The sequence below is a fragment of the Chanodichthys erythropterus genome, chromosome 15 (assembly GCF_024489055.1).
Source record: "Chanodichthys erythropterus isolate Z2021 chromosome 15, ASM2448905v1, whole genome shotgun sequence".
Lineage (NCBI taxonomy): Eukaryota > Metazoa > Chordata > Actinopteri > Cypriniformes > Xenocyprididae > Chanodichthys > Chanodichthys erythropterus.
The window spans coordinates 37,889,247-37,908,589 of NC_090235.1; the positions used below are offsets into that span (position 1 = coordinate 37,889,247).

The window sequence follows — 19,343 nt, forward strand, 5'->3', positions numbered from 1 at the left end:
GCTGCAGCCTGCCAGAAGCGCGCTCCATAACCTCAAGCAGCTTTGCATACGCGGGGCAGGGAGGCCTTGAAGTTTCAGAAGGCTCACCTTCTTCCTCTTCAACAGCCATCTCTTGCTCTCTTGGGCTTGAAGCCAGAAGAGCACTCGCTGCTGGATCCGATGATGTCAAAAAAAGAACATCATCATCATCCAGCAGCTCACCCCCGTCAGCCGCTGGGGGTTGAGAGAGATTTACACCTCTCTCAAACTCCTCTGCAAGCTCCATCTGTGAGCCCCATGATTTCAGTCGCCACTCTGCCTCAGCACGGGCAGGACCAGGATCACCGGGCACAGATGCCAGCCCTTCTTCCCTCGAGAAGAGGCCCAAACGAGAGCGGAGCATCCTAAAAGGCAGTTTGCACAGACAGCGCCCTCAAGCACTGTCCATGCATGCTCCGCTCCTAGACAGAAAACGCACAGATTGTGTGTGTCATCAGGTGTCAAAAATATGGAACACGGATCCACACACTACCTGAAACGTTTGTTAGACATAATGTCTTACCAGATTTGAAGAATCGCAATCAAACAAAGCAGTCCCTGAAGATGAAAAAGATACTGACTTCTGACTGGGGGCAAATGACTTGCCTAGTAAACACTACACATACGCATACGCTGCTCAACGCTGCTGCCTGCCAGCTGTCTGATCTACGCTCGGAGCTTCGTGGAGATTATCCTAAATCCTTCTCTTTATTCCTATTCGCATAATATAACTTTCTTATTTTTCACTAGATTACTTAACCTATTGCATAGTATTACTAAACGGAACGATTTATTACTAGCAATCCACCAGCGTAATCACCTAGTGTTAGCCATAGCCTGCTAGCTACCGTCTACTTTCTTTTTTTTCCTCTAAACCAACCTTCCTTGTCGATTGAATGGCGGATTTATCCGATGTATGTTATTCTGATCTGTCCTCGCCAGATCGGGAAGCTGTGGAGACGTTGCTGCCCGGCATTCATCGATCCACCGCGAGGTACAGCGTCCCGCACATCACCCTCGCCCCAGGCACCGGCAAGCGACCGAGACATCCAGCCAGCGAGTCCCGTGTGCGTTGCAGTTTTTCGGACGGCGTTCATCAAACACACGGTCAGTCATGTCCGACGATTATCATGTGTAGTAAATGCAACATGTACAGCTTAGCTCTTTCTGTCAGCAGTGAGACTTACACATGTGATAAATGCAGGGATATTGTCAGGCTGACAGAGAGAATCTCAGAATTAGAGACACGCATCCAAACTTTAATTGAGGATAGTGAGAATGAAAGGGCCTTAGATACTGCTTTGGATGCGACTAGCCTAGTAAACACTACACATTCGGATTCGGTTCCGGTTGTAGAAGCCACGCAGCAGGCTAACTGGGTGACTGTGAGGCGGCATAATGGCAAGAACAAACACCACTCTTCCGTTCCGATTAGAACATCAAACAGGTTCTCCCCACTCAGTGACGCACCCACTGAGAATCCTGTTGAAAGTGCCCTAGTAATTGGCGATTCTATTACACGGAACGTGAAAATAGAGACACCAGCCACCATAGTCACATGTTTGCCGGGGGCCAGAGCACCTGACATCAAAGCAAATTTAAAAGTGCTGGCTAATGCTAAACGTAAATATTCTAAAATCATTATCCACGTCGGCACAAATGATGTTCGACTTCGCCAGTCGGAGATCACTAAAATTAACATTAAAGAGGTGTGTGAACTCGCAAATTCAATGTCAGCAAAAGTAATTTGTTCTGGCCCTCTTCCTGTTCGTCGGAGTGATGAGATAGTTAGCAGGTTATCATCACTCAATGGCTGGCTGTCTAAGTGGTGTGCGCAGAATAATATAGGTTTCATAGACAATTGGAAAAGCTTTTGGGGCAGACCTGATCTGTTGAAAAGAGATGGTATTCATCCCTCCCGGGATGGTGCTGCTCTTCTCTCTAGAAATTTGGCAAATAGTCTTAGAGCTGAAACATGACAAACCAGGGCCCAGATCAGGACGCAGACAAACTGGCTAAACCGACCGTCTGCTAGCCGCCTCACGTCACAGAACTCAGATAATTCACAGCACATAGAAACACTTTCACCTAGATATTATCACATAGAGACTGTGTCTGTACCTCGAACTAGTAAATACAAAAAACTTCCAAAACCTTTTAAGGGTAAAAATTTAATTGTTCAAAAAATGAAAATCACAGATAAATCAGATAAACAAATGATAAAGCTTGGGTTACTGAATATTAGATCTATTTCTTCAAAAGCACTTATTGTAAATGAAATTATCACAGACAATAAACTAGACTTGCTGTGTTTGACAGAAACCTGGCTAAAACCAGACGATTACATTACTTTAAATGAATCTAGTCCTCAAGGTTATGATTATCGACACAATCCTCGACAGAAAGGCAAAGGGGGAGGTGTTGCTGTAATTTATAGTAATATATTCAGAATCATTCAAAAGAATTTCAAATATAATTCCTTTGAAGTGATGGTGCTTTATGTAACATTATGTAAGTTGACATTTGTGCTGGCTACTGTATACAGGCCACCAGGGCACCATACTGACTTTATCAAAGAATTTGCTGAGTTTCTATCAGAGTTAGTACTGGCTGCGGATAAAGTCCTTGTTGTTGGTGATTTTAATATCCATGTAGATAATAATAAAGACGCATTTGGATTGGCATTTGCAGATATTTTAAACTCTATTGGAGTTAAACAACACGTGTCAGGACCCACTCATTGTCGTAATCATACCCTAGATCTAATACTGTCGCATGGAATAGATATTGATGCTGTTGAAATTCTACAGCAGAGCGATGATATATCAGATCATTATTTAGTCTCGTGTATAATACAATTAGCCAAGGCTACAAAACCACCACCCAGCCATAAATATTGTAGAACAATCACGTCTGCCACTAAAGATTGCTTTATAAATAATCTCCCCGAGCAGTTTCATCGCCTTAGTATACCTGACAACTTAGAAGAACTCGATGCTGCAACAGAAACTATTGGCTCTCTCTTTTCCAGCACATTAGATGCGGTCGCTCCTTTATGTCTAAAGAAGATTAAGGAAACTAATCCAACGCCGTGGTATGATGAGCACACTCGGGCTCTAAAACGAGCTGTTAGAAAAGCTGAACGTAGTTGGAAGAAAACAAAACTAGAAGTTTTTCGCCTTTCGTGGAAAGAAAAAATGATTGAGTACAGAACAGCCATAAGAAATGCTAGATCTACTTATTTTTCAAATCTCTTAATAGAAAACAAACATAATCCTAGGTATTTATTTGACACAGTGGCTAAATTAACTAGAAACAGAGATTCAACTGCTGACGTTTCCATAGAGCACAGCAGTAATGACTTTATGAACTTCTTTACTTGCAAGATTGATAATATTAGAGAGAAAATTATAAACATGCAACCGTCTACAGTTTCTCTTCAGACAGTGCACTGTAGTGTCCCTGAGGTAAAACTAGAATCATTCGCCGCTATAGGAGAGGAAGAATTATCTAAACTTATCAAATCATCAAAATCAACGACATGTATGTTAGACCCAATGCCGACTAAACTACTGAAAGAAATGCTTCCAGAGGTCGTAGGTCCACTTCTTGATATAATTAATTCATCTTTAACACTAGGACACGTGCCAAAAACCTTTAAGCAGGCTATTATCAAACCTCTTATTAAAAAACCTCAACTAGATCCGAGAGATTTAGTAAATTACAGGCCAATCTCGAATCTACCTTTTCTGTCAAAGATACTAGAAAAGGCAGTTTCAACACAACTGTGTTCCTTTTTAGAAAGAAATGGAATCTGTGAGGATTTCCAGTCAGGATTTAGACCATACCATAGTACTGAGACTGCTCTCGTTAGAGTTACAAACGATCTACTCCTATCATCCGATCGTGGCTGTATTTCTCTATTAGTGTTATTAGATCTCAGTGCTGCTTTTGACACTATCGATCATAACATTCTTTTAAAAAGACTTGAAAACTATATTGGCATTAGTGGAATTGCTTTGGCATGGTTCAAATCATACTTATCTGACCGTTATCAGTCTGTGGTAGTTAATGAAGAGATGTCGTATCGATCACAGGTTAAATATGGGGTACCACAAGGCTCAGTATTAGGACCGTTGCTTTTCACTCTGTACATGCTGCCCTTAGGAGAGATAATTAGGAAGCATGGTGTTAGTTTTCACTGCTACGCTGACGATACTCAGCTCTATATTTCCTCGCGCCCTGACGAAACCTACAAATTCACAAAACTAACAGAATGCATAGCTGACATTAAAAACTGGATGACAAGAAATTTCTTATTATTAAATTCAGAAAAAACTGATTTCCTAATCTTTGGACCAAAAACTTCCTCACGAAAAAACCTTGAATACTCTCTAACACTTGACGGGTGCTCCATTAAACCTTCGTCCTCAGTTAGGAACCTGGGTGTGCTCTTTGATACCAATCTTTCATTTGAAAGTCATGTTTCTAGTATCTGTAAAACCGCCTTCTTCCATCTAAAAAATATATCTAAATTACGACATATGCTCTCAATGACAAATGCGGAACAGTTGGTTCATGCATTCATGACCTCAAGACTAGATTATTGTAACGCTCTACTGGGTGGTTGTTCTGCTCGGCTTTTAAACAAACTACAGTTGGTTCAAAATGCGGCAGCTAGAGTTCTTACTAGAACCAGAAAGTATGACCATATTAGCCCAGTTCTGTCAACATTACATTGGCTCCCTATTAAACATCGTATAGATTTTAAAATCTTGCTACTTACTTATAAAGCTCTAAATGGTTTAGCTCCCCAGTCCCTAAGTGAGCTCTTAATGCATTATAGTCCTTCACGTTTATTGCGATCTCAGAATTTAGGCCAGTTGATAATACCCAGAATATCAAAATCAACTGAAGGCGGCAGATCCTTTTCCTATTTAGCACCTAAACTCTGGAACAATCTTCCTAGCATTGTTCGGGAAGCAGACACACTCTGTCAGTTTAAATCTAGACTAAAAACACATCTCTTTGCTCTTGCATACACATAACACATTATCAATACATTAACATTTTTCAAATCCGTTAAAGGATTGTTACGCTGCAATAATTAGGTCGGCCGGAACCGAGAACATTTCCTATAACACTAGATATACCTGTACATCAGAACAAGAATGGCATCTACGCTAATATCTGTCTCTCTGCTTATCCTGAGGTTTGCCGGGTGCTGGATCCAGGCCGTATCCAGGTCAGATGGAGAACCTGCGTCTGGACCTGACTACAACGTAGCCCAGGATCCCCGTATCCGCTTACATATATTTATATATAATCGATTTTTAATCTCTATATCTATCTCCATATACATTTACATATATATATCTTCCAAGGGGTTTTTTCCCTCCTAGGACTTTTTTCCCAGTGCTAGCACTCTGGGTTTTTCTCCTAGGGGGTTTTTTCCACCCCTGGAAGTCAGCCGACATTGGCTTAATGTAGCACCATCTTGTATATGTTACATATTACCACGCTTGTTTGTACAGTTTTAACCACTTCCCTTTTTTTCTGTGCTTCTAATATGTAAAGCTGCTTTGAAACAATTACCAATTGTAAAAGCGCTATATAAATAAATTTGACTTGACTTGACTTGACTTCACAGGCTCCTAAAGTTCACTCCATTCACACTTATGTGGCACTTTACAAGTTCCTCCCTCAAGAGAAAAATGATTTAGAATTACAGTAAGTCCAGTATGCGTGTTTGTGCGTGACAGAAAGTCTCCCACACACCATAACGCACTGGTTACTCACGTAACCCTGGTTCCCTGAGATAACGGGAATGAGTATTGGTCAGTTAGCTGATGCTTATGGTGAAAACTCCTGTTTTATCCAAATCCTGAAGCCTGATTGGTTCACATCTGTGCACAAATAGTGTTTCAGCCTGCCAAAAGTGGCAGAGTTGATTTCCTACATCAGTCACATTGGGATGCTGTCAGATCAGAATCTTTTGACTGACCAGTGCCTAGCATGATTTACTGGCAGCGTAGTGGCATGGCAAGCTTGCGCAATGCTGGTTCCTGTTATCTCAGGGAACCAGGTTATGTGAGGAACCAGAGCGTTCACTCTGTGAGCCGACAACTTGGAAGTGTTTGAATGTGGCCCCCCTCTGACAGCTGCATGGGAAAGGCTCAGAATTAGACTATCAACACCTGGCCTGAAGAGCAGGGGTGTCTAGGTTGTAAAATCTGATAAAAGTGGACAGCGAGGACCAACTGGCTGCCGCACAGATGACTGCAATCAAGACTCTGCTGGACCAAGCCCAAGAGGAGGCCACACCTCTAGTGGAGTGGGCACTTACTCCTAAGGGGCACAACAAGTCGAAACTGGCACCTGTTATAGCTGCAGTCAGTGGCTTAGGCAGTTGCTTTAGCAGCAAGCATGGTCAAATTTGTGGCACTGTGCAGCTCTTTGAACATCGCAGGGTCAGGTCCAGGCCTGTTCATGTCATGGAGAAGCTTAGCCTAATAAACCTGAAGTGCTACCATTGTAAATAATGCAGAGGTAGCGAAGTGGGCAGCGAGGTGAAACTCATGCTCTTATAGTGAGAGTGTTCTGCCTTTGATGAACTCGGCTTGGAATGGGCGGAGCCCGGAAAGCGTCAAACTCAGAGGCATGCCATTTTAAAATAACACCAGTGAAAATATGCTCTTGTACAGTGAAATACGCTCTATGAGTCTCGCCTGATAGTCACAGGGCAGAGCATCATTCTCAACTGATTACGTGATTATGTTCTCTATTTACTACCCACATGATGGCACGAAACAGCACATTTTACTATTCACTCATGGCGCGCCCCCTATTCAGCCCGCCTGCACACTTCTCACCGCTCAGTCCTCACCTCAGTTGATGGTTCGGAGGAGAAGGGTTACGAACACCTGCCGCCCCTGGACGAAGCAGTGGCCGCTCACCTCTGTCCGCCCGCGGCCGTGGGCTGAAAGACGAAGCGTTCCCTTCCGTCTAAACCCTGCAGGACCACTTCTGCCCTTGCAGGAAGAGCGTACGCCTCCGCTGGCCAAGCCGCCTCAGCGCTCCATTCTATGGCCATCTTCCAGGTCTTCCAGGCCAAACTTCTCCGCGCAATGGACGAGTCTGGCACTGAAGAGACCGCCTTCAGGGATCTCCGCAGCGCGACTGATTTAGCCCTGCGGGCCACAAAGGCAGCGGCTCAAGCCATTGGCAGATCAATGGCCAGCCTGGTGGTGCTAGAGCGCCATTTATGGCTTAACCTGACGGAAATCAAGGATCAGGACAAGACGGCCTTCCTCGATGCGCCTGTTTCCCCGTCAGGACTCTTTGGACCGGCAGTGGAATGTTTTACAGAGCGTTTCACGGCAACACAGAAGTCTTCTCAAGCGATGAGACATTTCCTGCCCAAACCTTCTAAGCGGGTCGCCATCCGATGTCATTCTACCCCTTGCTGCCCGGGTCGAGGCTTGGCGAGCCATCCCCGGTGTATCAAGTTGGATTCTGAGAACCATAAGCCTAGGCTACTCGCTCCAGTTTGCCAGAAGGCCCCCGCACTTTGGCGGGGTGATTCAAACTACGGTACAACCGGACGAAGCTCATGTTTTAACTCTTCTGAGAAAAGGCGCTATAGAATTAGTGCCCCCTAGAATTAGTCGGGCTTCTACAGCCTTTACTTCCTGGTTCCAAAGAAAGACGGCGGTCTCAGACCAATTCTGGACCTCAGACTTCTGAACCTTTCCCTCATGAAGCGAAAGTTCAAAGTGCTAACGCTGAAACAGATCCTCGCACAAGTATGTCACGGGGACTGGTTCTGCTCGCTGGACCTGAAAGATGCTTACTTTCATATCCAGATAGCCCCCAAGCACAGGCGATTCTTGAGATTCGTGTTCGAAGGTGTGGCTTACCAGTATACGGTCCTTCCCTTCGGGTTGTCCCTAGCTCCTCGCACTTTCACGAAGTGCATGAACGCTGCGCTCTCCCCTCTCAGACAGATGGGTATACGCGTTCTGAACTATCTCGACGACTGGCTCATCCTAGCCAGCTCGCGGTCGGAGTTGGAGCACCACAGATCCGTGCTTCTCAGCCACCTGCAGTGTCTGGGTCTCAGGGTCAATTTAGCCAAGAGCTTGCTGCTTCCCACTCAACGTATCTCGTTCCTGGGTGCAGTTCTCGACTCTGTCAGTATGACAGCAGTAGTCTCGTCAGAGCGCGCTCTGACCATTCAGCAGCTCGCGGCCTCCCTCTGAAGCTGTTCCAGACGTTGCTAGGGCTGATGGCTTCCGCCTCCCCGGTGCTGCAGCTAGGCCTGCTACGAATGCGGCCTCTTCAGTACTGGCTGAAATTTCGGGTCCCTCCTCACGCATGGCGGCACGGCCGTTTGCGCCTCAAGGTCAATCAGGCCTGCGTAGCAGCCCTGAGGCCCTGGACGAACCCCTCTTGGTTCAGTCTTGGAGTACCCCTACAGGCGGTGTCACGGAGGACGATGCTATCCACGGATGCGTCCAACCTGGGTTGGGGCGCTCTGTGCGAGGGCAGTCCGGCCTTCGGCTCGTGGTCCCACGAGGAAAGCCATCTGCACATCAACTGCCTCGAGATGCTGGCAGTGATTCGAGCCCTACAGGCCTTTCAGGCTCATTTGACGGATCGCCACGTCTTAGTCCAATCGGACAGCATGACAGTGGTGTCATATATCAACCGCCAAGGAGGTCTTTCATCCAGCCGCCTATGCGCCCTGGCGAAACGACTGCTAGAATGGGCTTCTTCACGGGTTCGGTCGCTCAGAGCGACCCACATTCCCGGAAAGAACAACCTGGGAGCAGACATGTTGTCCCGGAGCAACGTCCCCTCAGACGGGTGGACGCTCCATCCCCAGATAGTTCACACCCTTTGGGAGTTATTCTGGAAAGCAGAGGTAGACCTCTTCGCCTCTCAAGACAGCTCTCATTGCCCAATTTATTTTTCGAAGAAGGAGGATGCGCTGGCCCACTCCTGGCCCAACACCCTTCTCTACGCTTTTCCCCCGGTCGCTCTGATCCCCCAGGTGATCAGGCGTGTCAGGGAAGACAGACACAGAGTCCTGTTAGTGGCCCCACTCTGGAGGTGCCAAGTTTGGACCTCGGAGCTATTCAGGCTTTCCACGAAAGCCCCCTGGCCGATTCCTCTGAGACGAGACCTCCTCTCTCAGGCGAACGGAACAATCTGGTACCCACGGCCGGAGCTGTGGGCTCTGCACCTGTGGTCTCTCGACGGGAGCCTTCTGGCCTCCCCGAGAACATGCTAAAAACCATTTCACATGCTAGAGCCCCATCCACTAGACTCCTCTATGCTCAGAAATGGGCGGTCTTTGTTAGCTGGTGTTCTACACGCAGCATAGACCCTGAGGAATGCGACGTAGCCAATATACTGTCCTTCCTCCAGGAGCGCCTGGACGCGGGGCGAGCCCCCTCCACGCTCAAAGTGTATGTAGCGGCCATCGCAGCGTTTCACGCTCCTTATGCTGGGCAGTCTGTAGGTCGAAACAACCTCGTTGTTAGGTTTCTAAGGGGTTCCAGGCGGTTGCATCCACCACAGACCCCTACGGTTCCTTCCTGGGATCTCCACTTGGTCCTCAGAGCTCTAAAGGGCCCCCCCTTTTAAGGCCCCTGACGCTTAAAACCGCCCTGCTTCTTGCACTGGCGTCGATCAAGCGTGTTGGCGATTTGCAGGCCCTTTCTGTTAGCCCTGCATGCCTCGAATTCGGGCCAGACGACTCTAGAGTCGTGCTGAAACCTAAGGTGGGCTACGTTCCCAAGGTGCTTTCTACACCTTTCAGATCGCAGATCATTTCGCTCTCTGCGTTTACCCCTATGCCGGGCGATCGGGAGCAAGAATTACTTTGCCCTGTCAGGGCACTGCGCATTTACATTGAGCGATCACAACCCCTCCGGCAGTCTGATCAGCTCTTTGTTTGCTTTGGCGGCCACACCAAAGGGTTTCCGGTCTCAAAGCAACATCTTTCGCGTTGGATTGTCGACGCTATCACGCTCTGCCATTCCTCGGTGGGGACCCCTTGACCCATAGGAGTAAGAGCCCACTCCACTAGGGGTATGGCCTCATCTTTGGCCTGGTCCAGTGGAATTTCCATTAAAGACATTTGTGAGGCGGCCGGCTGGTCCTCGCCGTCCACTTTTGCCAAATTTTATCAATTGGACGTTCCGACCCTAAATACGCGGCCATTAGTTCTGCGTTTTACGCAAAACCCGGGAGTTTTGGGTGACGGCGGCTTCGGCCTTCCCACTTGACACTCGGTCCCCTCGCGGTGTCCAGTCAAGTCCAGTCATTCCCCAGCAGTGGCACGGCGTGGTTGAATTCGTTCCCCCATACGCAGTACGAGTGAAGTATCGAAAGGGAACTTACTCGGTTACTAACGTAACCTCGGTTCCCTGAGATACGGAACGAGTACTGCGTAACTTGCCATGCCACTAGGCTGCAGCTCAGTGTCGTCGCTTCAGTTGATATGGCCTGAGTAGCCTATGGCGAAATGCTCACTTATATAGGGCTTTACCCTGCCCCTTTCGGCGGGATAGTTCACGCGCTTTGTCGCCATAGGCTGCGCAGCAAAACTGCGCCGTCATTGGTTCAATGACTTGCAATGAGTGAACCAATGACGATGCAGCTGCACTGCGTTACTGAAAAGGCTTCAGTAGCGGGGAAAAAGGGAGACTTTTCCCCCATATGCAGTACTCGTTCCGTATCTCAGGGAACCGAGGTTACGTTAGTAACCGAGTAAGTTTTAGACACATATCACATTTAGCTTTCTCTCTGTTTTTATCTTAGTCCTGGTGACAGACTTATGGTGATTGATGACTCTAATGAAGAATGGTGGAAGGTGGGTACTCATGTGTAAAGAGCTCTACATTCTCTGCAGCATCACATACTAATGTTTCTTTTTAGAAATTCTATACTAGACTTTGTTTTAATGAATCATATCTGCAAACTCCAGACAGATGAAAAAATGTGTGTGAAGGGGTGTGCAAACTCCAAAAAAATCATCATTCACAACTTAATACACAAAATAAACTTAGCACGAGGGCTTTTTCAGCATCAATCAAAACACCTGCTCATCAGCAGTTTAAACTCAGTCCAGCACAGCTCGCTCTTGTGGCAGGTTCTCTTAGGCAGGTGGCAGGTTTTGCTAACATTCCCATTAAGTTATGAAAATGTAATTTCTGAATGTTCAAAACATTTGTTTTTTTAATGTATAAAGAATGTTTTTTTTTTCTTTCTTGTTTTATTTGAATGTTAGAGGAACATTACATTCTATCATATTAAAAAAAGTTATTAAAATGTTATTTCTGAATGTTTTCTGAGCATTCAAAATGTCCAAAACATCCATGCTTTTAAAGGTTTTGAGAACTTTTTTTTGGTTATGCAAAAATCCTTCAAACCTTCCCCCAGGAACATTGCTTCTATCCATTCTTCACACCACATCCTCTCGGATTGCGCTATAGCTCGAGCCTGTTCCACCATCTCGGGCCACAGACGGGAAACACCCTGGACTGATGGCCAGTCCATTATAGGACTCACACACAGATAATTTAGTATCGCCAATTTACCTATGCTGCATGTCTTGGAACTGTGGTGGAAACTGGAGTGCCTGGAGGAAACCCACACTGTGAGGTGACAGTATTACCCACTGAGCTGCACTGCTTATATTTATGTTTATATTAATTCAAGTGTTAAAAGTAGATCAAATGTAAGCAATACATTTTTTACAGCTGCAGGTATGGATTTCAAATTAACAGAATTTTTAAGTGCCTCGCTTCCCCCTCAACGTGGCAAGTCCCCTGTACCCTTCACCCGTGAGAATCAATGGCCCTTATCTTGCGCCAGTGGTATGGTCTTGTTTGGCGGGTCTGATGACGGATTATACTCTATGTCTCCGTCTCAATGTGCATACTATCAATCCTAAATAGTATGTGACATTAGCAATATTCAATACTATTTAGGGGGTCCCCAAGGTCCTCACCCTAAAGCTAGAGCTAGACCCTGTGCAGCCAACGCAGTGCTGATGCCTCAGGATGAAAGAGGAACGGGTTAAGACCTATCGAGGCTGGACCACCCTCAAAGTGCGTCCATCTTCCAGTCCGATTTGTTTGTTGCCTGTTCTAGGCCTGGCCCATGAGTTTGCGCAACCAAACCCCTTCTGACTGTCATAGTGTCCACCGGCAAGCCATCCACCAGCAAGCCATAATACAATGAGGTTACTAACTCTAATTTGTGTGCAGACCTCCCCTTTTCAGGGGCGTGATTCATACTGTGGTCTCAGACGACAGCTCTCACATCCTCAGCGCCAAAGTCATCTCTCTCCTCAAAGACACAGTGTCAATCATCTCTCTCCCACGGAACGCAGCAAGTCAGGCTTTTAAAGCCGCTTTAAAGGAGCCGCCCAAGAAGGATGGCGGCATCAGGCCCATCCTCGATCTGAGATGCGCCTGATGTCCATTCTGGCAGGCTGAAATGCCATTTGTCTGTGCAGTTGCACAGACGTGAACCAATCAGGCTTCAGGATTCTGAGAAAACGTCTCAGGTTAGTCATGTAACCATGGTTCCCCGAGAATGGAATGCTGCATCGATGATGACACTTTGGGGAATGCCTTCAGCGTGACTGCATCTGAAGCCATGTGGAAGTCCAATCCTGATTGGTGCAACAACATCCCGGGATGCCTGCCGGCAGATCTGGATCAACTGAAGAAAGCCACTCCCAGGCATGCAGGAAGTATGGCAAAGGGACACAGCGTCTCGTTCCGTTCTCAGGGAACCATGATTACATGACTAACCTGAAATGTTCCCTTTCAAGGGAACTCATGCTACATCGATGACGACACTTTGGGGAAAGAAATGCTCACTTCACCATACTGATGAAATGCCTGCCCTAGTGTGAAATAAGGCACAACTCAGGACATGAGTGCTTGGGCCCCCGGAGTGTCTGGAAGGTCCAGGATAAAAAACCTGACAAAGGTATCTGGGGAAGACCATCCCACCGTTACATACATCTTTGAGGGATGTCCCAGACAATAAAGCCTTTAAGGATGCCATACTTTGTGTGGAATGTGCTCTAATTGGCAGAGGTGAAGGCAGCCCATTCACCTCATAAGTCATAGAAATTTCCTTGACCATCCACCTACTTAAGAGTCTGTTTAGTAGCCGGGCAGCCCTTCTTAGGCCTGAAGGACTACCGGCCAGGCCACATTAGTGGGTACCTTAGCTATGTAACCCAGTCTAAGAATAGCCTTTACTCCACCTGGAGCAAATTCCAAACAGGAAGGAGCAATTGACAAGGCCTGTAGGTCTCCAACTCTTTTGAGAGAAAAATGCCATTTTTAAGGCTAGGCACTTGTTTGATGCCGAGTCTAGGGTGATAAGATGGTGCTTTCCAAAAGAGCTGTCGTCTAACAGCGGACGAGAGACAGGCAGAGCTGCCCCACATACACCTTAACACTCAAAGGTCGGGAAACATGCCAGCGCATTTTGCTGGATTTTTTTCCACATAGCAGCAAAATCAACTTAAAATACTCTGTCATTTTTTGTCATACAGACAAAAGTAATACATCAATTACAGTAATACATCAAATGTCTTCTTTTATTTATGTACACTCACAGTAAAAACAAAATGTTGTGCTTTTTGCAAAGAAAACTAGCATGATGTTTTTCTGACAGTCTTTCTGAATGAAGTCTCACATGAGACATATATCTAAAGAAATGTTGAAATGTCAGGTAAGTCAAACTGAAAACAAATATTCTGTTTATGTAATCTGTTAGAAAAGAGATGTCAATCATTCGTGAGTCAGCTCATTATCCACTAATGCGGCCACTGTGTAATGCACTGTCTGTGCTAATTTGATCATTAAAGATCAAGGGGTGGTGGAGGAATTAAAGAAACTCCATAAAGAAAATCAAGAAGGACACAACAATACTAAGACTTCCCTGGAAAGAGTGGTGCAAACAAAGATATAAAAGTCAATTAATTGAACGCGAGGAGAGAATGGAAAAGGCGGAAGAGACAATAAGCTTGGAGGAAGATACAACAATGCGACACCAGAGGGCACTAAAGTAAACTTGAAAACAGAATGAGGCGTAATAATATCAGAATCTACCAGATACCAGAAGGAATTGAAGGAAAATATATGACAGGATTTGTGAAGAAGTTGCTGAATGATGTTCATTCTACCGTCTGAAATAGACATTAAGATCGAGAGGGCACATCATTCACTAACATCAAAACCACTGGACCCAGCAGCAACCCCTAGGTCAATCATTGTAAGATTCTTGGATGCAGCAGTTAAAGACTTGATCATCAGACAATCATGGAGACAGGGTCAGATTCACTTCCAAGAAAGGCGAATTTTCTTTGACAAAGATTATTCTCCTATCCTTCAGAAGAAAAGAGCAAAAGTCTACAAAGTCATCAAACAGCTAAAAAAGAAGGGAATGCAGGTAAAATGCATATACCCGGCGCAACTAAGCCTGAAACTTAGCAATGGGGAGAAAACGTTCACAACAATGAAGGACGCAACAACACAGCTGAGAGAACTGAAAATTGAAGTATGCTGTGATTGTTCCCCTCTTTTGCCAAAAGAACATTAAAATGTAATCGCAATTATGTTATTATATTTCATATGTTATGAAAGCTGTGTCTAATGGGACAGATGGAAGTTCAGTTCATGGTTATTGAGGGAATTTTTTTGTTTTGTTTTGTTTTGTTTTGTTTTTTCTATCTCCAGGTATTTATACAAAGGAGGAATGTACACCGATCAGGCATAACATTATGACCACTGACAGGTGAAGTGAATAACACTGATTATCTCTTCAACAAGGCTCTTGTTAGTGGGAGAGATATATTAGGCAGCAAGTGAACATTTTGTCCTCAAAGTTGCTGTGTTAGAAGCAGGAAAAATGGGCAAGCGTAAGGATTTAAGCGAGTTTGACTAGGGCCAAATTGTGATGGCTAGATGACAAGGTTAGAGCATCTCCAAAACTGCAGCTCTTGTAGGGTGTTCCCGGTCTGCAATGGTAAGTATCTATCAAAAGTGGTCCAAGGAAGGAACAGTAGTGAACCAGCAACAGGGTCATGGGCGGCCAAGGCACATTGCTGCACGTGGGGAGAGAAGGCTGGTCTTTGTGGTCCAATCCAACAGACGAGCTACTGTAGCTCAAAGTACTCAAGAAGTTAATGCTGGTTCTCATAGAAAGGTGTCAGAATACACAGTGTATCACACTTTGTTGTGTATGGGGCTGCATAGCTGCAGACCAGTCAGGGTGCCTATGCTGACCCTGTCCACCGCCAAAAGCGGCAACAGTGGGCACATGAGCATCAGAACTGGCCCACGGACCAATGGAAGAAGGTGGCCTGGTCTGATGAATCATGTTTTCTTTTACATAACGTGGATGGCTGTGTGCGTGGCTTGCCAGGGGAGGCACATGGCAACAGGATGCACTAGAAGAAGGCAAGCCGGCGGAGGCAGTGAAATGCTTTGAGCAATGTTCTGCTGGGAAACATTGGGTCCTGCCATCCATGTAGATGTTACTTTGACATGAACCACCTACCTAAGCATTGTTGCAGACCATGTACACCCTTTCATGGAAACGGTATTCCCTGGTGGCTGTGGCCTCTTTCAGCAGGGTAATATGCCCTGCCACAAAGAAAAATGGTTCAAGAATGGTTTGATGAGCACAACGACGAGTTTGAGGTGTTGACTTGGCCTCCAAATATCCCAGATCTCAATTCAATCCAGCATCTGTGGGATGTGCTGAACAATCTAGTCCGATCCATGGAGGCCCCACCTCGCAACTTACAGGACTTAAAGGATGCTGCTAACATCTTGGTGCCAGATACCACAGCATACCTTCAGGGGTCTAGTGGAGTCCATGCCTCGATGGGTCAGGGCTGTTTTGGCAGCAAAAGGGGGACCAACACAATATTAGGAAAGTGGTCATAATGTTATGCCTGATTGGTGTATATCATAATACTATTCAGAGAATATGGCATTTTTGAATTTCATTAGTTATAATATAAACATAATTAATAATCCAATAAAAAGGAAGAACATTTTGGAGAGTTAAAAATGGCAAAGTTCTGTAGTATTACTCCAGGAAACACACTTATCTGAGATAGAACATTTAAAACTAAAAAGAGAATGGGTAGATCAAGTGTATAGTGCTTCATTTGGAAATAAGAAGAAAAGAGGAATGGCTATTTTGTTTATTAAAGCAGTGTTCTATAACAAAGAAAAAACTTTCAAGACAAGGATGGCCTATATGTTATTGTGGTTGGTTAAAGATAACAATTATAAATATATATACCCCAAATGAAGATTACCCCTTTTTCTAAAAAAAAAAAAAAAAAAGCAGCACTAGTGGCAGATAAAAGTGAAGGGATTTTGCTTATCAGAGGAGATTTTAATTGTATATTGAATTACAAACTAGACAGATCACCTGTAATAGAAACCTTCATCTAAAATGTCCAAGGAAATGTCAAACCTGATGAACGAAATGGGCTTAATGGATGTTTGGCAAGAAAATGAAAATGGAGTAAAAAGGTTAGAGAGTGAGCACAAAAAAAAACAAAAAAACAAAAAAGATACACTAAGGGAATTAAAAGAAGTTAGTAATTCATCTATTTTTTTCTTTTAAAGGTGCCCTAGAACTTAAAAAAAAAAAAAAAGATGTAATATAAGTCTAAGGTGTCCCCTGAATGTGTCTGTGAAGTTTCAGCTCAAAATACCCCATAGATTTTTTTTTTTTTTTAATTCATTTTTTAACTGCCTATTTTGGGGCATCATTATAAATGAGCCGATTCAGGGCTACTGGCCCTTTAATTCTCTTGCTCCACCCCCACGGAGCTCGCACTTGCCTTGAACAGTGCATAAACAAAGTTTACACAGCTAATATAACCCTCAAATGGATCTTTACAAAGTGTTCGTCATGCATGCGGCATGCATGCGTCGGATTATGTGAGTATTGTACACTGTTATATTGTTTACATTTGATTCTGAATGAATTTGAGGCTGTGTTCCATGGCTAACGGCTAATGCTACACTGTTGGAGAGATTTATAAACAATGAAGTTGTGTTTATGCATTATACAGACTGCAAGTGTTTAAAAATGAAAATAGCGACGGCTCTTGTCTCCGTGAATACAGTAAGAAACAATGGTAACTTTAACCACATTTAACAGTACATTAGCAACATGCTAACAAAACATATAGAAAGACAATTTACAAATATCACTAAAAATATCATGATATCATGGATCATGTCAGTTATTATTGCTCGATCTGCCATTTTTCGCTATTGTTCTTGTTTGCTTACCTAGTCTGTTGATTCACCTATGCAGATCCAGACTATACTGCCTGCCCTTGTCTAATGCCTTTCATAATGTTGGGAACATGGGCTGGCATATGCAAATATTGGGGAGTATACCCCGACTGTTACGTAACAGTCGGTGTTATGTTGAGATTCGCCTGTTCTTCGGAGGTCTTTTAAAACAAATGAGATTTATATAAGAAGGAGGAAACAGTGGAGTTTGAGACTCACTGTATGTCATTTCCATGTACTGAACTCTTGTTATTTGACTATGCCAAGATAAATTCAATTTTTCATTCGAGGGCATCTTTAACTTCTAACACACAAAAAAGAAGAAGCCCATAGATACATAAAAAGAAAATACTATGAAATGGGAGATAAAGCAGACTGATGGCTTTTCAACTCAGAAAAGATCAAGCCAGCCATGTAGTTTCGAAGATTAGAACGAAAAAAATAAGACCCATCTTAAAGCAATAACAGCTGTTTTTTTTTTTTTTTTTTTTTTTTTTGCAGATTATTATAAACAAAACCAGTAATCTAAAAAAGAAAAAATTATAACATTTTTGAAACCTATTTGTCAAAATGATTGATGGAGGAAGTGAGTAAATTATCAGATCCTATAATAGAAGATACAATTAAAGAAACAATCACTGATCTAAAAAATAATAAGGCGCCAGGATCATATGGGTTTTCTGTAAAGTATTATAAAGATTTTATGAATTACCTTTCTCCAATATTTTGCAATGTATGTGCTGCAATCAGGTGACCCACCAAAATCGTAGTCAGATGCCATCATTTCAGTTTTACTGTCACGATCATCGCCTGCTCCTGTCAGTTCCAGGACTACACTTCCCACAATCCTCCCTGTCTGTCACATGTTCACATCACACCAATCACCTGTTGACACATCCACCCTAGCACACCACACTAATCACCACACCCAGCTGCAGCTCATAACCAGGACTATAAAGGACTGTCACACACACCACTTCACCGCGAAGTCTTGATTATTGCCCCGGCTGTCATTTCTGAGCGTTTATACCCTGTTTGTTTTCCCGTTGCTATTCCTGTCTGTTTAACGTTTCCTGACCCTTTGCTGCCTGCCCATCGACCCTGTGCCTGCTCTCTGGACTGTAAATCTTGCTTGTTGCCCTGATCCTCTGCCTGTCTCTGACCACGTTTCTGCCTGCTCTACATTGTTGTGTTTGCTGATGCTGACCCCTGTCTGTACTACTACGATTACTTTTAATAAAGCTTGCAAAATGGATCCCATGTCGAGTGTTGAACCGTTACAGAAGACTTCGCCACTACCACGATCCAGCAGCTTTCCCGGAGTTCAGTTGTACGGTATGGACATTGACCAGTTGTTATTGTGGAGTACGCAGGGCACGCGATCGTTAGAGGATTATGTGCAGGAATATCTGGACATTGCTTCCCTCTCTAATCTTCCGGACTGTGCACTGATTGACTTTTTCTGTGACGGCGTCAACCAACCTCTCCAAAATCAATTAAGACGAGATGGACCGCGTTCGTCACTCAGCAGCTTTATGGACTATGCATTGTTGACTGTTGGCTCTCCGTTTACTGTGGGTGTCGCGGAGGAATGCGACACCATGGTGAACCCCGTAATGGCCGCCGCGCCAGGTAACACACACAAAATGGCGGCTACCATCACAACAGCAACAGTTCACGTCTTCGCTGATCGTCCAGAGCCACGTCACGCCTTCGCTGATCGCCCAGAGCAATGTCACGTCGCCGCTGATCGCCCAGAGCCACGACACGTCTCTAGATCAGTCAGAGAACGGCAAGGATTACGTTCCAGTGTGGCTGATCCACCGCTGATGTCGGCGCGTGCGGCTGGAATTCCCAAGCATCAGTCGGTCTCTTCGCTCTTAAGCCAGCCGGCCGCCTCGCACTCAAGCCAGCCGGCCGCATCGCACTCAAGCCCGCCGGCCGCATCGCACTCAA

The 19,343-nt window shown here is 44.9% G+C and overlaps 1 protein-coding gene across 1 annotated transcript in view; it reads left to right on the forward strand.

Moving 5' to 3' along the window:
• Positions 1 to 615: 615 nt before the first annotated feature.
• The window catches only part of LOC137037183 (SH3 and cysteine-rich domain-containing protein 2-like), an 89,423-nt gene continuing 70,695 nt past the window's right edge, over positions 616 to 19,343 (forward strand). Inside the window, exons 1-3 of the mRNA XM_067410995.1 lie at positions 616 to 627; positions 5,669 to 5,748; positions 10,849 to 10,900. Of these exons, the coding sequence (XP_067267096.1) occupies positions 616 to 627; positions 5,669 to 5,748; positions 10,849 to 10,900 (144 nt within the window). The remainder of the gene's footprint in view (positions 628 to 5,668; positions 5,749 to 10,848; positions 10,901 to 19,343) is intronic.